A 16205-nucleotide genomic window follows, 5' to 3' on the forward strand; every position below is an offset into this window, starting at 1 on the left:
AAAAAAAAAAAATCACATCTTTGAACTACTTCTTAAATCCTTCATGGAAACTTACGTCACCAATGTGACAGTATTAGGGCATTGTGCTAGGCTAGCGTGATGTGGACAGAGAGGTGTCTTGCTCCTTCACCCTGCAGTGTCATTTATGAACCTGAAAGTGGGCCCTCACCAGACACAGAATCTCCCAGAAGCCTGTCTGCAGTCTTCCTAGGTCCTCATATTTTTCAAAACTGTAATAAATAAACGTCTGTTGTTTATAAGCTACCCGATCTGTAGCATACTGTTAAAGGATTCAAAAGTTTAGTACTGCCTAAGGAAGGAAGGATTCTGTCTGCGTAATCCCTAAAGCTTACAAATAAGTATGACTGGCACATATAACAACCCCAAAAGGAATTCGTTAAGCAACTACCTACAAATCAGAACATACTATATTAATATATATTGCCCCAGGAGTCAATGTATGATAGAAGAAATGTAGAATAATTACAGAATAAACACACAAAAATAACTGACAAAAAAAAAATCAAGCTTGGGGGGGGGGAATGTTATAATCTCATTCCCATGCAATGGTCCCTATTACTATGACGTCTTCCTAAATGCTGAAGGCATATATTTTTATCCTGTGTATAATATGATGCTATTCATATTATGGACAAAGTAGCCATGTGGTGCTCTTTCTTCACTTCGTAGCATTCCACGGATCTTCCCCACTGTCACATATAATGATGCACCTTTTGCTTTGAAATGGTTTCAAAGAAGACCAGTGTTTAGATATGACAGATACTGTTTAGCCAACACTCTAATTATGGGCATGGAGACTATTCCCACGCTTTTAGGCATATAGTACAACGTGCTATCGTATAATTGCACACTTACAGTATTTCCTTAATGCTAATTCTCAGAAATGAACTTGCTGAGTAATATGCATTTATTCAATTATATTTCTAAGCTGCTTCTGGCACACTTATGTATTGATTAAAAATTCCTCAACCGTTCACGAGATCATTTCTTTATACCTATAACTTAATTAGGCCTTATGCCACTAATCTCTGTCAACCTAATAAGTATCTCGTTATTTTCCAAAATAATTATCCATACAATTTCCATACTTTAATGATAACTGAGATGCTTTCTTAATTTGGGTATGACTGAATACAAGTGCTGAGGCTTGAAGAGGCTTCTATGTTTTTCACAGGATTATCATTCTGCAAAAGTAACTACTATTATAGAAACATGAATATAACTTAAAGGGCTGAGGATGCAGCTCAGTGGCAAAATGCTTGCTTGCTTAGCATGCACAAAGCCCTGGGCAATCCCGAGCAGGCCAAGTAAAGCTGGGTGGTAGAAAATGCCAGACTTCCCTAAGAACAGAAAGTTGAATACTTGATATGAGCAAAGCTGTACATCTATCTATCTATCTATCTATCTATCTATCTATCTATCTATCTAAGTGGTCTCCAGTTAAAAAAAAACACCCAAAACTGTAGCAGTTATAATACACACATATTCAATATTTTTACTACCGTTTGTTGGCATGGGCCCATCTGTATTACTGAAAAGAATCTTGACCAACATTTAATGTACACAGCAATTTTGTTTTACCTTCAGCTGGTCAACAAAAATTACTTATGTAATAATTATGTAATATATGCAATAATTATGTTCTAGTCATTTCTAATAGCTTGCTTAGTTCTTCCTTTTCTTGAGACTCCTACAGCAAATTGTGTGTAAAGGATACAGGGTAATGAATAAAGTAACTCCAGCTGTTAGCTCTCCATCAGACCATGAGGTCTGTAGGGAAAATAAAAAACAGGCTTCCCTTTTCTCTACTCTCTGTCCTTTTTTCCAATATTCATTCTGAGATAGAGAAAATTTAGTGTTGCTCTCAATTTTTAAATGTATAGCCCCAATAAGTGTAGACAAATATATCTAATTAACAACTTCTTTCTTGTAGATAAATATTACAAATCACAGGTGAAAAATGTGTAAAGCCATATGCAACAAATGTTTACTAACCATTATTTAAAACTATATCCTCAAATAATGCAAACTTAAACTGCACAGAAAAAAAAGAAGAGGGAGGAGGAAATGGAGGGGGGCAGGGAGAAGAGGGGGAGGAGGGGGAGAAAGAAGAGAAGAAGAAGAGGAAGAGGAAAAGGAGGAGGAAGAGGAAAAGAGGAAGAAGAAGAGGAAGAGGAAGAGGAAGAGGAAGAGGAAGCAGCAGAAGCAGCAGCAGCAGCAGCAACTTCCATAATTCCACAAGACCAGCAAAATAATTGTCAACATTTTGGTATAGTGCTTCCAATACCAATTCATTTTTTGTTTGGCCACAACCTACTTCTATTTTACTTGTTCGGGTATTGAGTTACTTTTAATCCAAGGATAAGAATAAAGTACTTGAATTATTTACCTAGAATCTGTAGGTATTTACCAGAATACTACGCAAACAACACAGTTATGTGATGAAACAACAGAAAAAAATGAAAACCTGTACCAAGACACATTAGTAATAGTAAGGAAAACAAGTCCTTTGTCCTAGCTTATATAAGAATGACATACATTTCTAATGAAAAATCAATTTGGCTTAAATGCAGTAAGTCTGTAGAAATTATTTACTGCCTACAGATCTATTTTTGAGATAAATGGTAGTTACACAGTTCCTGCTAGGTACTGAGCTCTACACACTCCTTCCTGTAACTGGTAAATCTATTTTGTAGATTCTCTGCCAGTCCGACTCAAATGTATGAACAAAACATTACGTCCATTTCAACAGTGAAAGTCTAAAAATATCAGGGATTTTAGAACTAAAGTATATGACAGTAAGTCTAAAGGACCGTGCTAGCTTGCTTGTAATATCATAACATTTTTAACTCGCTAAATAATAAAGTCTTATCAGTTAACTTCTCAGGCATAGATCCTTACTAAAATAATAGTACCTTTTCAAATTACTACATGAACAATTCATACCTCCTGCCTAGCACAAAATGACTTTAAACAGTAAATCTAAGCCATGGCCTCATTTCCTTTGCTTGGAAATAACATTATCTAGTTCTTAGAAAGATTAGATTGATCAAGTAATTCTCACTGACCAGAAAGAAAATATGGCAACTTCTCACTTCCAATCAATCATGTTTTTCATCTTTCTTCTGCTTAAAGATCTAAGGTCTTTTCCTCTTACAATCTCAAGCTTATTACAAGGTGAGCTTATTATAATCCAGTATATCTGAAGAATAAGAACTATAAATGTTCTGTTTTGTCAGTGAAAATGTTAAAAGAAACCCCCCCATAAAACACTTAATTGCTTCATTAAAATAGTAAAAGAAATAAGTAAATAAAAGAAACAAAATAAAAAGAACATTTATACTTTTAATACTGGCTAAGTATTTTTAAAATCCTAGTTTTAAAATTTTTCTTCAAAAAAACCTTCCTAAATATGATTTATACCATATCAGTACTATACTAGGTAACAATTATAAAAGACGAGCAAGACAAACATTTCAAATTCAAATGATGACCTGTTATGAAACCCTTCAAAACCAAGTTCAAAATAAAAAAAAGTAAAACTGATTTCTGATGACTTACTAGTTAAAGGAACAACATGCTCCCGCAAAATGCTGTTTCCAGCAAGTTTCCAAACAGACAGCAGCTGCTGGCAAAGGACAGGTACTCATGGTATTTATTATTATTTTGAATAAATTAATTAATAACCAAAATGGAGATTTCTACTCTAACACTTAATGTGTTAAAAAGTTTATGGTCTAAATACAACATAATCAGTACTTCCTCTGGATTAAAAAATTAAATGGGTAATTCATTTAAGGCATTTTAGTTGCCTTTACCAATAATCAGGAAAATAAATATAACCACTGCCTTAAATCACAGTACTCAAAATAATCTCAAAATATTTATGACAAACCCATAAGTGAATTATGAAATTTAAGATGTACTTTATCCCTAAGAAAGCGGTTAAATAAATTAGAATACATTATACCCTCCAATACATTTCAAGAGAAGAATGAACTAAAATGGACACACTGTAAACTAAATGGCACAACACACTAAGGTCAACTCGAGAGCTTTGCTTTGCAATTTCCATTCTAGAGGCTGCACAAGCTGCTAGCATTCTTACTGAGGACAAGCTAAACTTCCTCTGCTCAGGTATGAGTTACTCTCCACTACTAAGAAATTAGTGTGCTTCAAACAACTGTGACTATCTCCATTCCCAAGAGTTACACATTTTGGAGCAACAAAGCTAGGTGGGGCTCCCACGATGGTGCAGACTAACTCGGCTACAGCTTGTCACCACCTGGATGGTGAACGGCTTGCCAGCCTTGTAGCAGGGCAACTGGACATTCCCACAACCTCTTCCTGACAGCAGTTGCAGTGTCTTTTACGATCTACCCTTGGAAAAGCCTACAATCTAACAACTCAGTAAGTGTGCTACACACAGCAGGAGATGGGAGGATTGTATTCCACTGAAAAGAAGAATATTAAAACATTTGAGAATTTACCTATAATTCACACACAGTATTAAAAAAAAAGAATTAAAAGTTGATAGAAAAATTGGCTTTACTGAAACTGTACTGAAATAAAAACCTATCATAAATAATTTCTACTGTTTTAACAGTAGTACACGTTTTCTACTTTATTATGAATATTAAAATCTAAGCAAGTATTTTAATGTGCAGTGAAGCTAACACAAAACTCCTTCAGGTGCATATGACTGTGGATAAATTGCTGAACTGAGGAAAGATATCTTAATATGAAGCAGGGCTCCTAAGAAGCTAAAACAGAAAATCTGTTCTTACTGTTTTCCCTACTGCACTTGTCTTTACCAGCACTTCTTCCTGGTTGGTACTTTTTACTACTTGTTACCAGAAAAAATTTAGTGTTATTTTTCACTCTATACCAAAGCCTTAAAATACATAGTGCTAGCAGTCAACTTGGTTATGAAAACTGACAATTCTTACAAAACCAATTAATCGCAACATTTACCAAGTATTGCCCCTGTTAATGTCCTATAGCAGGTTTTTTTCCCTCTAAATCAGAAGAATATTAAAATGAATAATCATTAGGTAAGGAAAATATTTAAAATGTGGAAACTCTACCTTCCTAAGCTGAATTTTCTTACCCCTACCCCCTTGTCTCAGTTTTGACTGCTACAAGAACAAAAGGGAGCAATAAAATTATTTAACTGAAAAAAATTCCTTTTGCATTACATATTTCTTATATCTGCATAACTGCAACTCACCATACTTAAATAGTGAGACCCTTGATAAGTATATTCATATACATATATAATAATTCTTCAATAAACAGTAGAAGATGGACACTTAGGATACACCAACTCAAAATACAACTAATGTTAAAAACTGTAAACTCATAAAATGTTTAAGAGTGCAGAAAACATCAGTATGTACTTAAGTGAAAAAAATGCAGGCTGTAGTATAATGATATTGCTACAGAACACACTTTTATGAAAAAATACTAACGGCCACAATTTAACATTTGGAAGTTATCACTGATAGTAACAGAGTCATGCTGTTTTTTTTTGTTGTTGTTGTTTTGTTTTGTTTTTCTTAGGCAGGATCTTGCTATGCTGTCCAAGCTGGCCTCAAACTTGAAATACTCCTGTGTCTGATTTCTGAGTGGCTGGGACTGCAAGTGTGAGCCACTATTCCTCACAGAGATTTTTAAATTTTTTAAAAATCTAAATTTAAAATTTTTAACTTTAAATTTTTAAATTTTTCTTTAAATATTGTTATGTATCTCAAATTTTCTAAAGTGACCATTTTTTATTTTCTGATTAAGGAAAGTATTAAAATAAGCAACTGTGTACACAAACTGCACACAAAATATTTTGCTATGTTATTCGATCATAATTTTATATAGAGATTCAGGTTCTTTTATGGCTATCAAGGGATGAATGTTGATTGCACGAAATATGAAAAACGTGGAAAACTATTAAAAGGAAAGTTATACAGCTCAAAATCACACAATCCAAAAACATTTACCATTGTAGGTAATATGGTTAACAACATGTAATTTTTGTTTTCAATTGCTCCCTCTATTGCAAGTAAATTGGTAAACAAAAAAATTCTAAGAGCTGCGTAAGAGTCATCACTAGTGGGACAGTCCTGCTTCAAGGTTGTATATGGTGAGATTTTTGGACTTATGTGCAAACATGAGAAGCATAGAATTCTTTATCCTATTGTTAAAATATAATCTAATTTTTAAATGTTCTTTATCATATTATGTAGGGACTTAAGGTTCAACATATCAATACTTGATGAAAAATACCTGTTCCTTATTATGCCTAAGATGTTTGAAATGTAGTGAAATAGTGAGGTTAAGCTTGATAACGTAAATCGTTTGATAATAACAATAAGCTTGTCTTCTGGATGGTTAACAACCTAAGTTTGCAGACCAAAATTAGAGAAAAAGGAGGGCTACAAGGAAAGCCAATATTTTGGCCCTACCCTTCTAAGGTCAATCAAGACTCAGGACATATGAGAACTTGTACTGTAACGTCATGTACCTCGGTAGTGTCCCAGATTTTCTGATCAAGAAGGTTATGGGGCCAAAGAGGAAATTGATCGATGATGTGGAGTGTGCCTAAGGAGAGTCACATGGGGAGAAGACACTCTCTCAGGCTTTCACAGAGAGCACATTGGCCAAGCAGTGGCCGTGACTCATCCACATGGCTGCACTGACAAAGGTTCTACAATCTGAGGTACAGGATCTCAGGATAAATCCTGAGGGCATTTCACTGACCTTCTCAAACCAAAAAGCTACAACTCTTGTTGCATAGGTTCTGCTTTACCTTGGTCTTAACCATCCAGTAGAAAAGTATGAAGATGAAATATAGGAAGTAAAGCCATGTTGTTATGTTGAGCTGTGGGGGACTCACGTCAATAATTTCTGACATTGCCAATTAAACAGAAGACCCAATGCTATTATGGGCTTCTGTACTCTTTTAGAATATTTTGCTGAGTTTACACACCTATAATATTCAACAACGGAACTTAAAAAAAAATTGGGGTATAACTATGAATGTCCATTTTGTATCTGTGTATTCAAAGTGGTTGGGATAGATATATAGTTGCATTCTCTTAATGAATAGAATGATTTTTTCTAATGGTGTTTGTAAGTAGGATCACAAGTCTGCATCTTGTACAGCAATTAACCACTAAGAAGAATATATGCAGTGTATTATTTGTTGAAACTGTACTTTCGATTTGATTTGAAACTGTCTCATTGCTATATGTTTATCAATAAAACTTTGAAAAGGAAAAAAAAAAGAGTCATCACTAGATTGCTATTTAGATAGTTCCTCATTTTTATCATCAACTAATATTCAAATATGTATCTCCACATAAAACTAAACCCATGCATAAAAACTTTTGTATCTCTCACTTCCTTTTCATACATTAGAGCAAACTGGATCACTAGACCAACAAGTACATGTCTATTTATCTTTAAGTCTTAATGCATACTTAAAAAACCCTATTTTCTAGAAAAAACGAGTGCCAATCTGTGTTCTCTCCAGCAAGGCTTCAATCTACTCACCTCACAGACAGACACTGACACCATGGGACAGTACCTTTTTATAAACTTTTGATAAACCCTTGGTAACTAAAACTGTTACTTTAATTTATATTGCCTGATTATTAAAATGAACTGAAACTAGTGGCAATCATATACTTATCAGCAATTTGCATTTCTTTTCTGCAAATTCTGTAAAATTCTTGCCTGTTTTTGGGAGAGAATCTGTTGCTCTGTGGATTTCAGACTACCTTCTCTCTATAATCTTATGGGCTAATTCCTTAAAAACAAATTAAACCAAAACAAAATACTCTTTCTACATATTCCTTCTGCTTCTCTGGAAAATTCAAACAAATACAGTGTCTCCCTTTGCTAATGATTCATGTGTTCCTCATTAAAGCTCAGAGATTTCCTCCATATCCTTTACTTTCAGAAATTCTTTTCAAGTCAAATTACTTACTTGTATGTCATCTTCTGTTCCTTCAGCTTCAATTTTCAATGGTGGGCATCCTAAGAAAACAAGCAAAAGTTAATTAAGCACAGAATTTTCACCTTATATTTCAATACTAATGATTAATTATATTATTAAAATATTTTCAAAAACTGATCAGAGATTATTCCTGGCCGCCAGACAACGCTGTCGGATACTGACCACTTGCATTTGCTCCTTTGCTATAATAAAGAATAAAGCATGAATGGTTTCCTTCCTCTCTGGGTAAATTTCTAATTATTTTTAAAGTAATATTGTCTCATAATAAACATGAAGTAACTATTATCTCATGATAAATTTCATTTAATTTTTATAGGATAATACAACAGTCATTTGTTTTCAAATTTATTCAATACAACATTGAAATCAATGCTCGGGAAAGTACATCAATGAACATACTTTCCAAGTGACACCCAGGGTAAACTGTTAAGTGGTTAAGGTATAACAGCTACGTCATTTAACCCGTTTCATGCAGTAGCAAACATATTTGAGGTGGGCATGATGCCACATGTACGTAACACTAACTACGCAGGAGGCTAACGCACGAGATTTCCAAGTTTGAGGGCAACCTGGGCAACTTAGCAAGATTACATCTCTTAGAAATAAAAAGGGCTGGGAAGGCAGCTTGGTGGTACAGCAGTTAACCAGTATGTGGGAAGCCTACATTGTATACCATCTCCCTGTTTTTGCCAGTGGTTTGTCTCATAATTCGTTTTCTCCAAATTCTTATATAAAACACCATCTTAACATACACATTGCACTGTAATCTAATGCATTTTAATCAGTTATTTGATATAATCATTTCTATTAATTAAGAGTATTTTCGGCCTGGCACTGATGGCACAAGAAGGATTCAAACTCTGAGTCCAGACTAGGAAATTCAATGAGATTTTCTCCTAACCTGGAAACAAGAGTTGGGGCATGTAGCTCAATGTGAGGGCTCTGGGTTCAATTCCCAGTACCGGGTGTTTGTGGACTGTAGTGTTATTTTCCTGCCTAATTTGAAGAAACAAAAACAAATCTTATGTTATTTTTCCTTTTTTTTTTTTGCAAAGAAATGGACTTTAATGTTATTTTGTTTTGTCTCTAAGTACAGCCCATCTTAAGTAAAAATGACTCCTTCCTCGAAAATCTCACATGTTTTAGATTTAAATATCTTAACAAACTGGCAGGATACGGAAAGAATATATGGGGTTATGGTCACAATCCTCAGCCATGTAATCCAGACTTCTGCCCCTGAATTATCTATCTATACATGAAGTACTACAGATTCTTCTTTTATCTAATTACCAAGGATAAGGTGTGGTTGACAACACCTGCACACACAGAATACCACAATGTAATTCTGACAGCTCTACTCTACTGTTCTCTCTTCTTCAAACCGTTTTTCCCCCTCAAGCCCTTTTTATGGGTTTTCCAAATATTAGATACAACTGCTAAGCACTGTTATTTCACAAATAAAAAGTGGCTAAAGAGCCCATTATTTCATTTTACCTATTTTGGGGTTCAAAGCCTGGTTATATAACACTATAGCTGATTTGTTTAAGCACAACTCCTTTGTATCAACTCTCAAGAGAGGTGACTTGTAGCACACATAATAGATGAACACATAAAGAAAAATGAGCAGGATCTACCTTGAGAAATATCCTCTATAGCTCTTCGAATGCCTCTATCGAATGCCCTAGCATCAGCAGGACTTTGAAAGGTAAGGCCAAACTTCTTGTCATCAATCTTCCAATGGTGAAATGTTGGAGTGACCTTATTATAAATGAGGTCTTTTTTAAGCATACATTCCAAAACCACCTGTCAAAGATCAAACACCAAAGTTAATACACATATATATAATGTAGCTGTCATATACAAACTCAGGTGAGGATAATTTTACTTTCAAATGAGTATTTTTAATACATTTAAAAAACAGAAGCCTTGAACTTAATCTACTCCACACAGCTAATAATAAGATTAAGATGGAATCAAGAAGAACATGCATGGCCTGGTATGCCAGTAAGAGAAGCTGAGGCAGGAGGATGGCTTCAAGTTCAAAGCTAGCCTAGACTACAGTGAGTTCAAGGCCAGTCTGGACTCGACTCTATAGTGAGTTCCTGCCTCAAAGACCAAACCAAGCGAAACCTAGAATGCCCAAGTTGTGAGCAGCATTAGGTTGTAATTCCCATGTCAAAACAACAGGTACACTCCTGTTCCAAATAACATTTCCAAAGACTAGCAGGAATTATTTCTTGGAAAGAGGTAGAGGGGGTGGGGGTAAAAGAAATACAACCTTTTAGTCACTATAGCAAATTTCTTAAAAGATTCTTTAACATTTTGTTTGAAGACCTGATGGATCTACAGGCAGGTGAAAATACCTGCCTTTCTTCCTTCCCATGCTAAGCACTTTCCATTTTGAAGCCTTAGTTTCCTCATCTCAAAATATGAATAGCAATGAAAAATCACATGAACATACATGTAAAGCACTTATGTAATGTGCAAGGCAATATGCCTTTGCTCACATTTTCCATCAAGTTTAAAAGGAAAGTAACAAGAATAATATAGTAACTCCTGTTTCCCTTTTATTCAGATTTGTCACATGTTTAACATTTCCTCTCCATAAACATCCATGAATGAACATTTATTTTGCTCTAAATTATTTCAAGGAGGTTACCTGTACCTACCCCATTACTCTTTAATACTTCAATATTACTTCCTAAGAGCAATGTTGTACTTTTATGTAATTATAGAGCAAAAAGAATTTAAAGCCAATCCAAATAGAAACCTGATCCCTTATCTTATTCTGCTGCAAAGAATTCACAATGACCACAAATTATTGTCTACTTGTTTACTGTTCATTCTGCTGCCCTCACAAGAACTTGAATATTAAGCAAGCAGGGAGTTGGAACTGTTTTACTGTTCTTGAGGTAGTTTACGCCTATTACAGCTACACAATGCAAAGCCTACATAAGCTGGGCTTCTGCTTATTTCTCCCCAGTACCATGGTCAGTGACTTCACATGGCCTGAAGCCAGCCAAGGAAGGAGCATAGCAAATGCTACAAGTTGAGGCCTTTGTTTCATCTTGAAAGGTGAATTTTTCATCAGCGTAGTGCTGACTATAATGACACTCAATAATTTATGGTAAATAATGAAAAAGGTGACTAAAAACCCTATGTAACTAAACTGCCTTGTGAGTTTTGCTACTTTCATGAGGCTACCTGTACTGGAAAAAAAGAATTCACACCCTGGGCTTTCATGAGTCAGCTTCTCTGCTAACCGATTTACTGTTTCTCATGCAACCTTTCTGCAGCAATAATAACAGCGAAATTCACGAGGAGTGGATGAGTTTCTAGAATTCAACAAATACAGTGCTGCGGCTAGGAATTGGTACAGGTTTTTTTTTTTTTTTTTTACTATATTCATTACTAAACAATAGAAAAAGAAATATGTTAGAAAACAATATCAAAATTATTACAAGAGAGACAAACAGGCCGAATTTGATCCCACAGTCATATTATATATCACTAAATTCATTTTAAATATATGAAACTACTATGGAATTAGCTCTTCTCTCAAATTTTCTAAAATTAATTATTTTTCTACTTCCTCTCAGATAAAAATTTGACACAAACTATACTAATCCATGCCACTAGCTTTCACATGGCATCTCCCTCTTATAGACTCCCAAATCTTGCAGAACACTGAGTTATAGGGCTGAGATTTAAAATGTCCTGAGGAGAAAATGCAAAGGACAGTGGCGAGCTCTTCTACTCCCACCGATGTTGTGAGCAAATAGGAAAGTCATATATATACAAGCTGTTTATGTACTGCAACAAATGGTTTAAACAATTGGCTAATTATAAACTAGATTTCAATTGTTATTCACTTTAGCTAATGAACAGTATTAAGAAACAAATCTTTTACTATTGACAGAGTATATTTTATATAGCAGAAAACCAATTACCCTTTAGGAAAAGGCTGTAATAATGGTAGTAGATATTAAAAAATTAGAATAGGCAGTGAAATAGAAAAAGAAAAGAAAAAGCAAGTGATCTACTTCTGGCCACAACCACCCAATGTCTCTGTAGGTGATTTTATGCTATACTTCTACAATATTTTCCTCCAACGTTTTCACAGTTCTTATCATCTCCACGTTCAAAGCCTAACAGTCTTACAAATCTAAGTCACACAACATAAAATGCAGTTTCATCACACCAAGAACAATCATAGTGTACCTCAGTAGAAACAGGTACCACTGTCTACCTAAAATCGGGAAACAAAAAGAAAATGAGACTGTGACTTGTACCAAGAAAGTAGAAGAATGCTTAAAAAGACTTTTACTAATCAGGTAATCAGTACTAAAGCTGAAGGGCTGGAAGGATTAAAAAAAAGTTTTATTACTAGGGCCTACTTTTCATTGCCCTTCTCAACTGTATGGGACAGTGTGTTCCGATTTAAGCCTGCTGGAGTTCTCACTGTATTGTTTACCTTGAGATAACATTAATATTCACAGGCACAAGGAAGCTGAACTCATTGTTTCTGTATTTGTGATTTCTATCATTTGCAAATAAACCACAGAAAACACTAATTATTGTACATCTTTGTCGAGAGCTTAATTAAGCAACCAACCCAATATTACCAGGTGAATTATTCTGAAAAGAAGTTACAGTGATAAATTATTCTTGGTCAAAAGGAAGTCACGCCTATTTATTCACTGATGTTGTACAGAAAGAATAGGACTAAAGTGGTTATCAAACTCTCCCAGAATATGACTCACTTGTACAACTGCAGAAGAATACAAGGACACAGGAAGTTAAGTCTGAGTTCTGTCAAGACTATCCTAAAGGCAACTGTCAGGCACCATCAAAACACAATCACAGCCAGGTGTGATATGCACTTCTGTGATTCCAGCACTCCAGGAGGCTGAGACAGGAGGATCACAGTTCAAATCCAGCCAGCGCAACTTAAAAGGGTTGGGGATGTGACTCTGTGTCAAGACCCTAGGTGCAATCGCCAGTGCCACAAAACAAGGACAAAACACCATAATCTTAAATCTTGCCTGCAGTTATAAAGCTTCAAGTATACTTAACAAATTCATGTTGAATTAAAGAAGCTTCTTTCTGGGATTACGTCATTCTGGAAATATGTGAACTTCATCAGGCCCCCATGGTAACCCTGAAGGGCATTCATAAAATTCAAAGTAGGGATAAATGCAAAAGTGTATCAGGGATGTCACCCATTTCTACATAAAATTTTTATGTTAAATTAATAGACAATTACTATAAAAAACATTAGTGTTAAGCCTAAATCATAAATAAAGTATTACCAAAGTAACTTAACTGAGGCATATCTGATCTGTTAAGAATATGGCTGGCTACTCTTAGGTACAGGCCCCAGAGCTCAGACTCAGCTTTCCAGATGGTTAGAACTAAATGGCGCTGGGCCTGTCTCTTCCCTCTGGCCAGACTGTTATCTCTACCTGTCACCTCCGCAGAACAGCCCTGAGTAATCATGACTAAAGGAAAACCCAGCCTATTGCTGGACATTGGTACAGATCTCTTTGTCCTTCTCCAACCCTGACCTTCCTTCCAGTCATCATACCTCAATAGAAACGGACTTCAGAAGACATTTTACTTTAGCTGTAACTGACAAGATACTGCAGTATATAATTCAGGTTGCTTACTAATCAAAATGATGCTGAGACTGATTTTTTACACATGTAATATATACTGTTCATGCATAAGACTTAAAAAGGTATTTCACTAGTTAAAACAGATTTCTGAGGACAGATAAAATCTTGTCAGCATAAAAAGGTTCTAAAAACAGTGACTACTCAGTGTTCAATAGCTCTGGGCCTATAGATAGAGCCAGGTTTTGTATTTGTGACATAAAATTCAGCCTTGGTGTTAAAAGGAAAAATCCCTCAGTGCCCCTTGCTTACAATGGGGGCCATATCCACAACACTGAATAGAACATTAGTTTAATCTGATTTAATGCTATATATTTCATGAAGTGTGTAAGTTCGTCTGGTTGATTTCTAATGTAACTCAGGTATTTCATGCTCATAGTTAATACAGGTGTGACCTCTTGTGACTAAAGCTAGAGGAACTTACAGCAAACTGCCAGATTCTATAAAGGGGTCTACCACCAGTGGGTTACAACTGCTATTCCTTTAAAAAGGTTTCTAACTTACCTGTTAGCTTGAATGCTCATGCCTTGATTATACATGCTCTAATTTCTCAGAAAATTTACTTCTTAGAAGATGCCAAAACCCAGCTAATCCTATAGCAAATACAGGCAAAACCTATAGCAAATATGCCTGATTACTTTTAGATTCCTTTTACTGGGATTCACCAGATTTTGTCTATAGAGACATAGTAGGGACTTAAACCTCCTCATACAGCCCAGGTGAGCTGAGCCTCCTCGAGTTTTCTTGCCTGATTACAACGGAAGCTATCTTCACGCTCCTTGGGCAGGACTGATTGCCCTCGAAGATGCTTCCTCTATCAGTCTAATCCTATGTCAGGAAATCCACTACAGGAGAAGTTGTCCTCACATTCCTTGAGTAGGGCTGCCTTCAGGAGGCCTTAAAACCAAAGTTGTATCTTGCTCAGTGGGCCCCAGATATCTGACACAAGCTGCAGAAGTTATAAGAGTTTGCAGGAGTGAATTTGATTGAGTTGAGGTGTTTCATAGTAGAAAGGATACAGAATGGAATTACAGACAGAAAATGGGAATGGTGATACTAGCTGCCTACAGGAACGAAGGCCAGTCAGGAAATGGGGAAAAAGTCACGCTTCCCTGGATCCAGACAGACAGAAAGGACATTTCAAGCAAAAATGTTCAAAGCTGCTGGAGCGGGGGGGAAGTGTCCATGATGGAGTCAGAGGAAGTTTCAGACTGAGGTGGTCATGGGTCTTCCCTTCTCAGCCTGAGGGAGCCCATATTAACTGCCAATATAAGGAGAAAGCCTGTGAAACTTTTAATAGGTGCTCATGTAGACTTGTCAGTAGTTAACAAGCCAGTGGTCCCACATGCAAACTGGAAAGTACTATGTTTTCCATAGGTCTTTATGTGCCCCAGTAATGAGCTGGCCAGTTTATTTGAGATATCCAATGGCCATAAAAGATAAAAAAGGGATTAAACCACACATTTAAGAGATCTCTGCTTATGGACCTACAAAAAGTTCTGACTAGTCTTTTAAAAAAGGTCATTACCTTCCAGATCTTCTGCTAATGTCTCAATAGCTGTTCAAAAGATAGCAAATCAATGGTATGTGAGATGCGGCGGTCCCCTGGACCCTGTCTTTATCATTTTTATGAGAAGTCATTACTGCTTACATGATGAAAATCATTTTGACTGTACTGATAATTATCCTGTTGATGTGATTATTTGACCCATGCGTGTTTAATTGTTTGTCTCCTACAGATTCAAAGCTATACGCCCACCCAAGATAAAAATGCCTGGTGTCTACTGAAAGACTTTAGATAGAACCTCTGGAGAGTATCTTTGACTGCCGGTCAACTATGACCCCTTTCAGTCTGAAGAAGCCAGAGTGGTCATCGCCCATGGCTCCCTCACGGCAGTTCAGGTTACTTCTTTAGAGAGGGGAATGCTGTAAGGCAGCTGAATTAGATAGAAATTTTATAAGTAGTCACACAGGACCAGGCCCTCAAGGAGACAATATGGAAGACAAGGTGACTTTGCAACTTCGAAGAGACAGACACTTCCTATAGGCCAGACTTGAAGACAAAAGAGGACACATACAGCCACATACTTCCCTAGGGATGAGCATCAGGGATTGATATTCTAAACAGGTATCAATCACCTTGAAAGAGCCCAAATGATTCATTCACTAACTCAACTACTCAACTCCTAACAGGAAGAGACTCTGTCCCATATTCAGGCCTTGGTTGTTATGTGACTCACTTCCCCATTTGATATAGGACTTAAATTTTACCTGAGCAATGGTGCTTATAACCTCATTGGTTGACCATAGTTTTGTCCCACCTCATGCCCACCTAAGCAAGTTCCCATGTTCTCTACCACCTTAGACCCTCCTCACTGCATGGTGTTCCCTAAAGTCCCTGGAAGACACAGCTTCCTGGGGACAACCCGCTCAGGGCCCCCTCCTGTCCCTCTCTGACAGGAGCTTTCTTTCCCCCAATAATTATATTCTGTTAA

The 16205-nt window shown here is 36.1% G+C and overlaps 1 protein-coding gene across 1 annotated transcript in view; it reads right to left on the reverse strand.

Annotated features, from left to right (window-relative positions):
- Nucleotides 1-16205, reverse strand: part of Spred1 (sprouty related EVH1 domain containing 1) — a 92711-nt gene that overhangs the window by 18944 nt on the left and 57562 nt on the right. The window contains exons 3-4 of the mRNA XM_004623419.3: nt 9670-9838; nt 8006-8055 (exon numbers count right to left, since the gene is read on the reverse strand). Of these exons, the coding sequence (XP_004623476.1) occupies nt 8006-8055; nt 9670-9838 (219 nt within the window). The remainder of the gene's footprint in view (nt 1-8005; nt 8056-9669; nt 9839-16205) is intronic.

The sequence above is a fragment of the Octodon degus genome, unplaced genomic scaffold (assembly GCF_000260255.1).
Source record: "Octodon degus isolate 3935 unplaced genomic scaffold, OctDeg1.0 scaffold00002, whole genome shotgun sequence".
In the NCBI taxonomy this organism is placed as follows: domain Eukaryota; kingdom Metazoa; phylum Chordata; class Mammalia; order Rodentia; family Octodontidae; genus Octodon; species Octodon degus.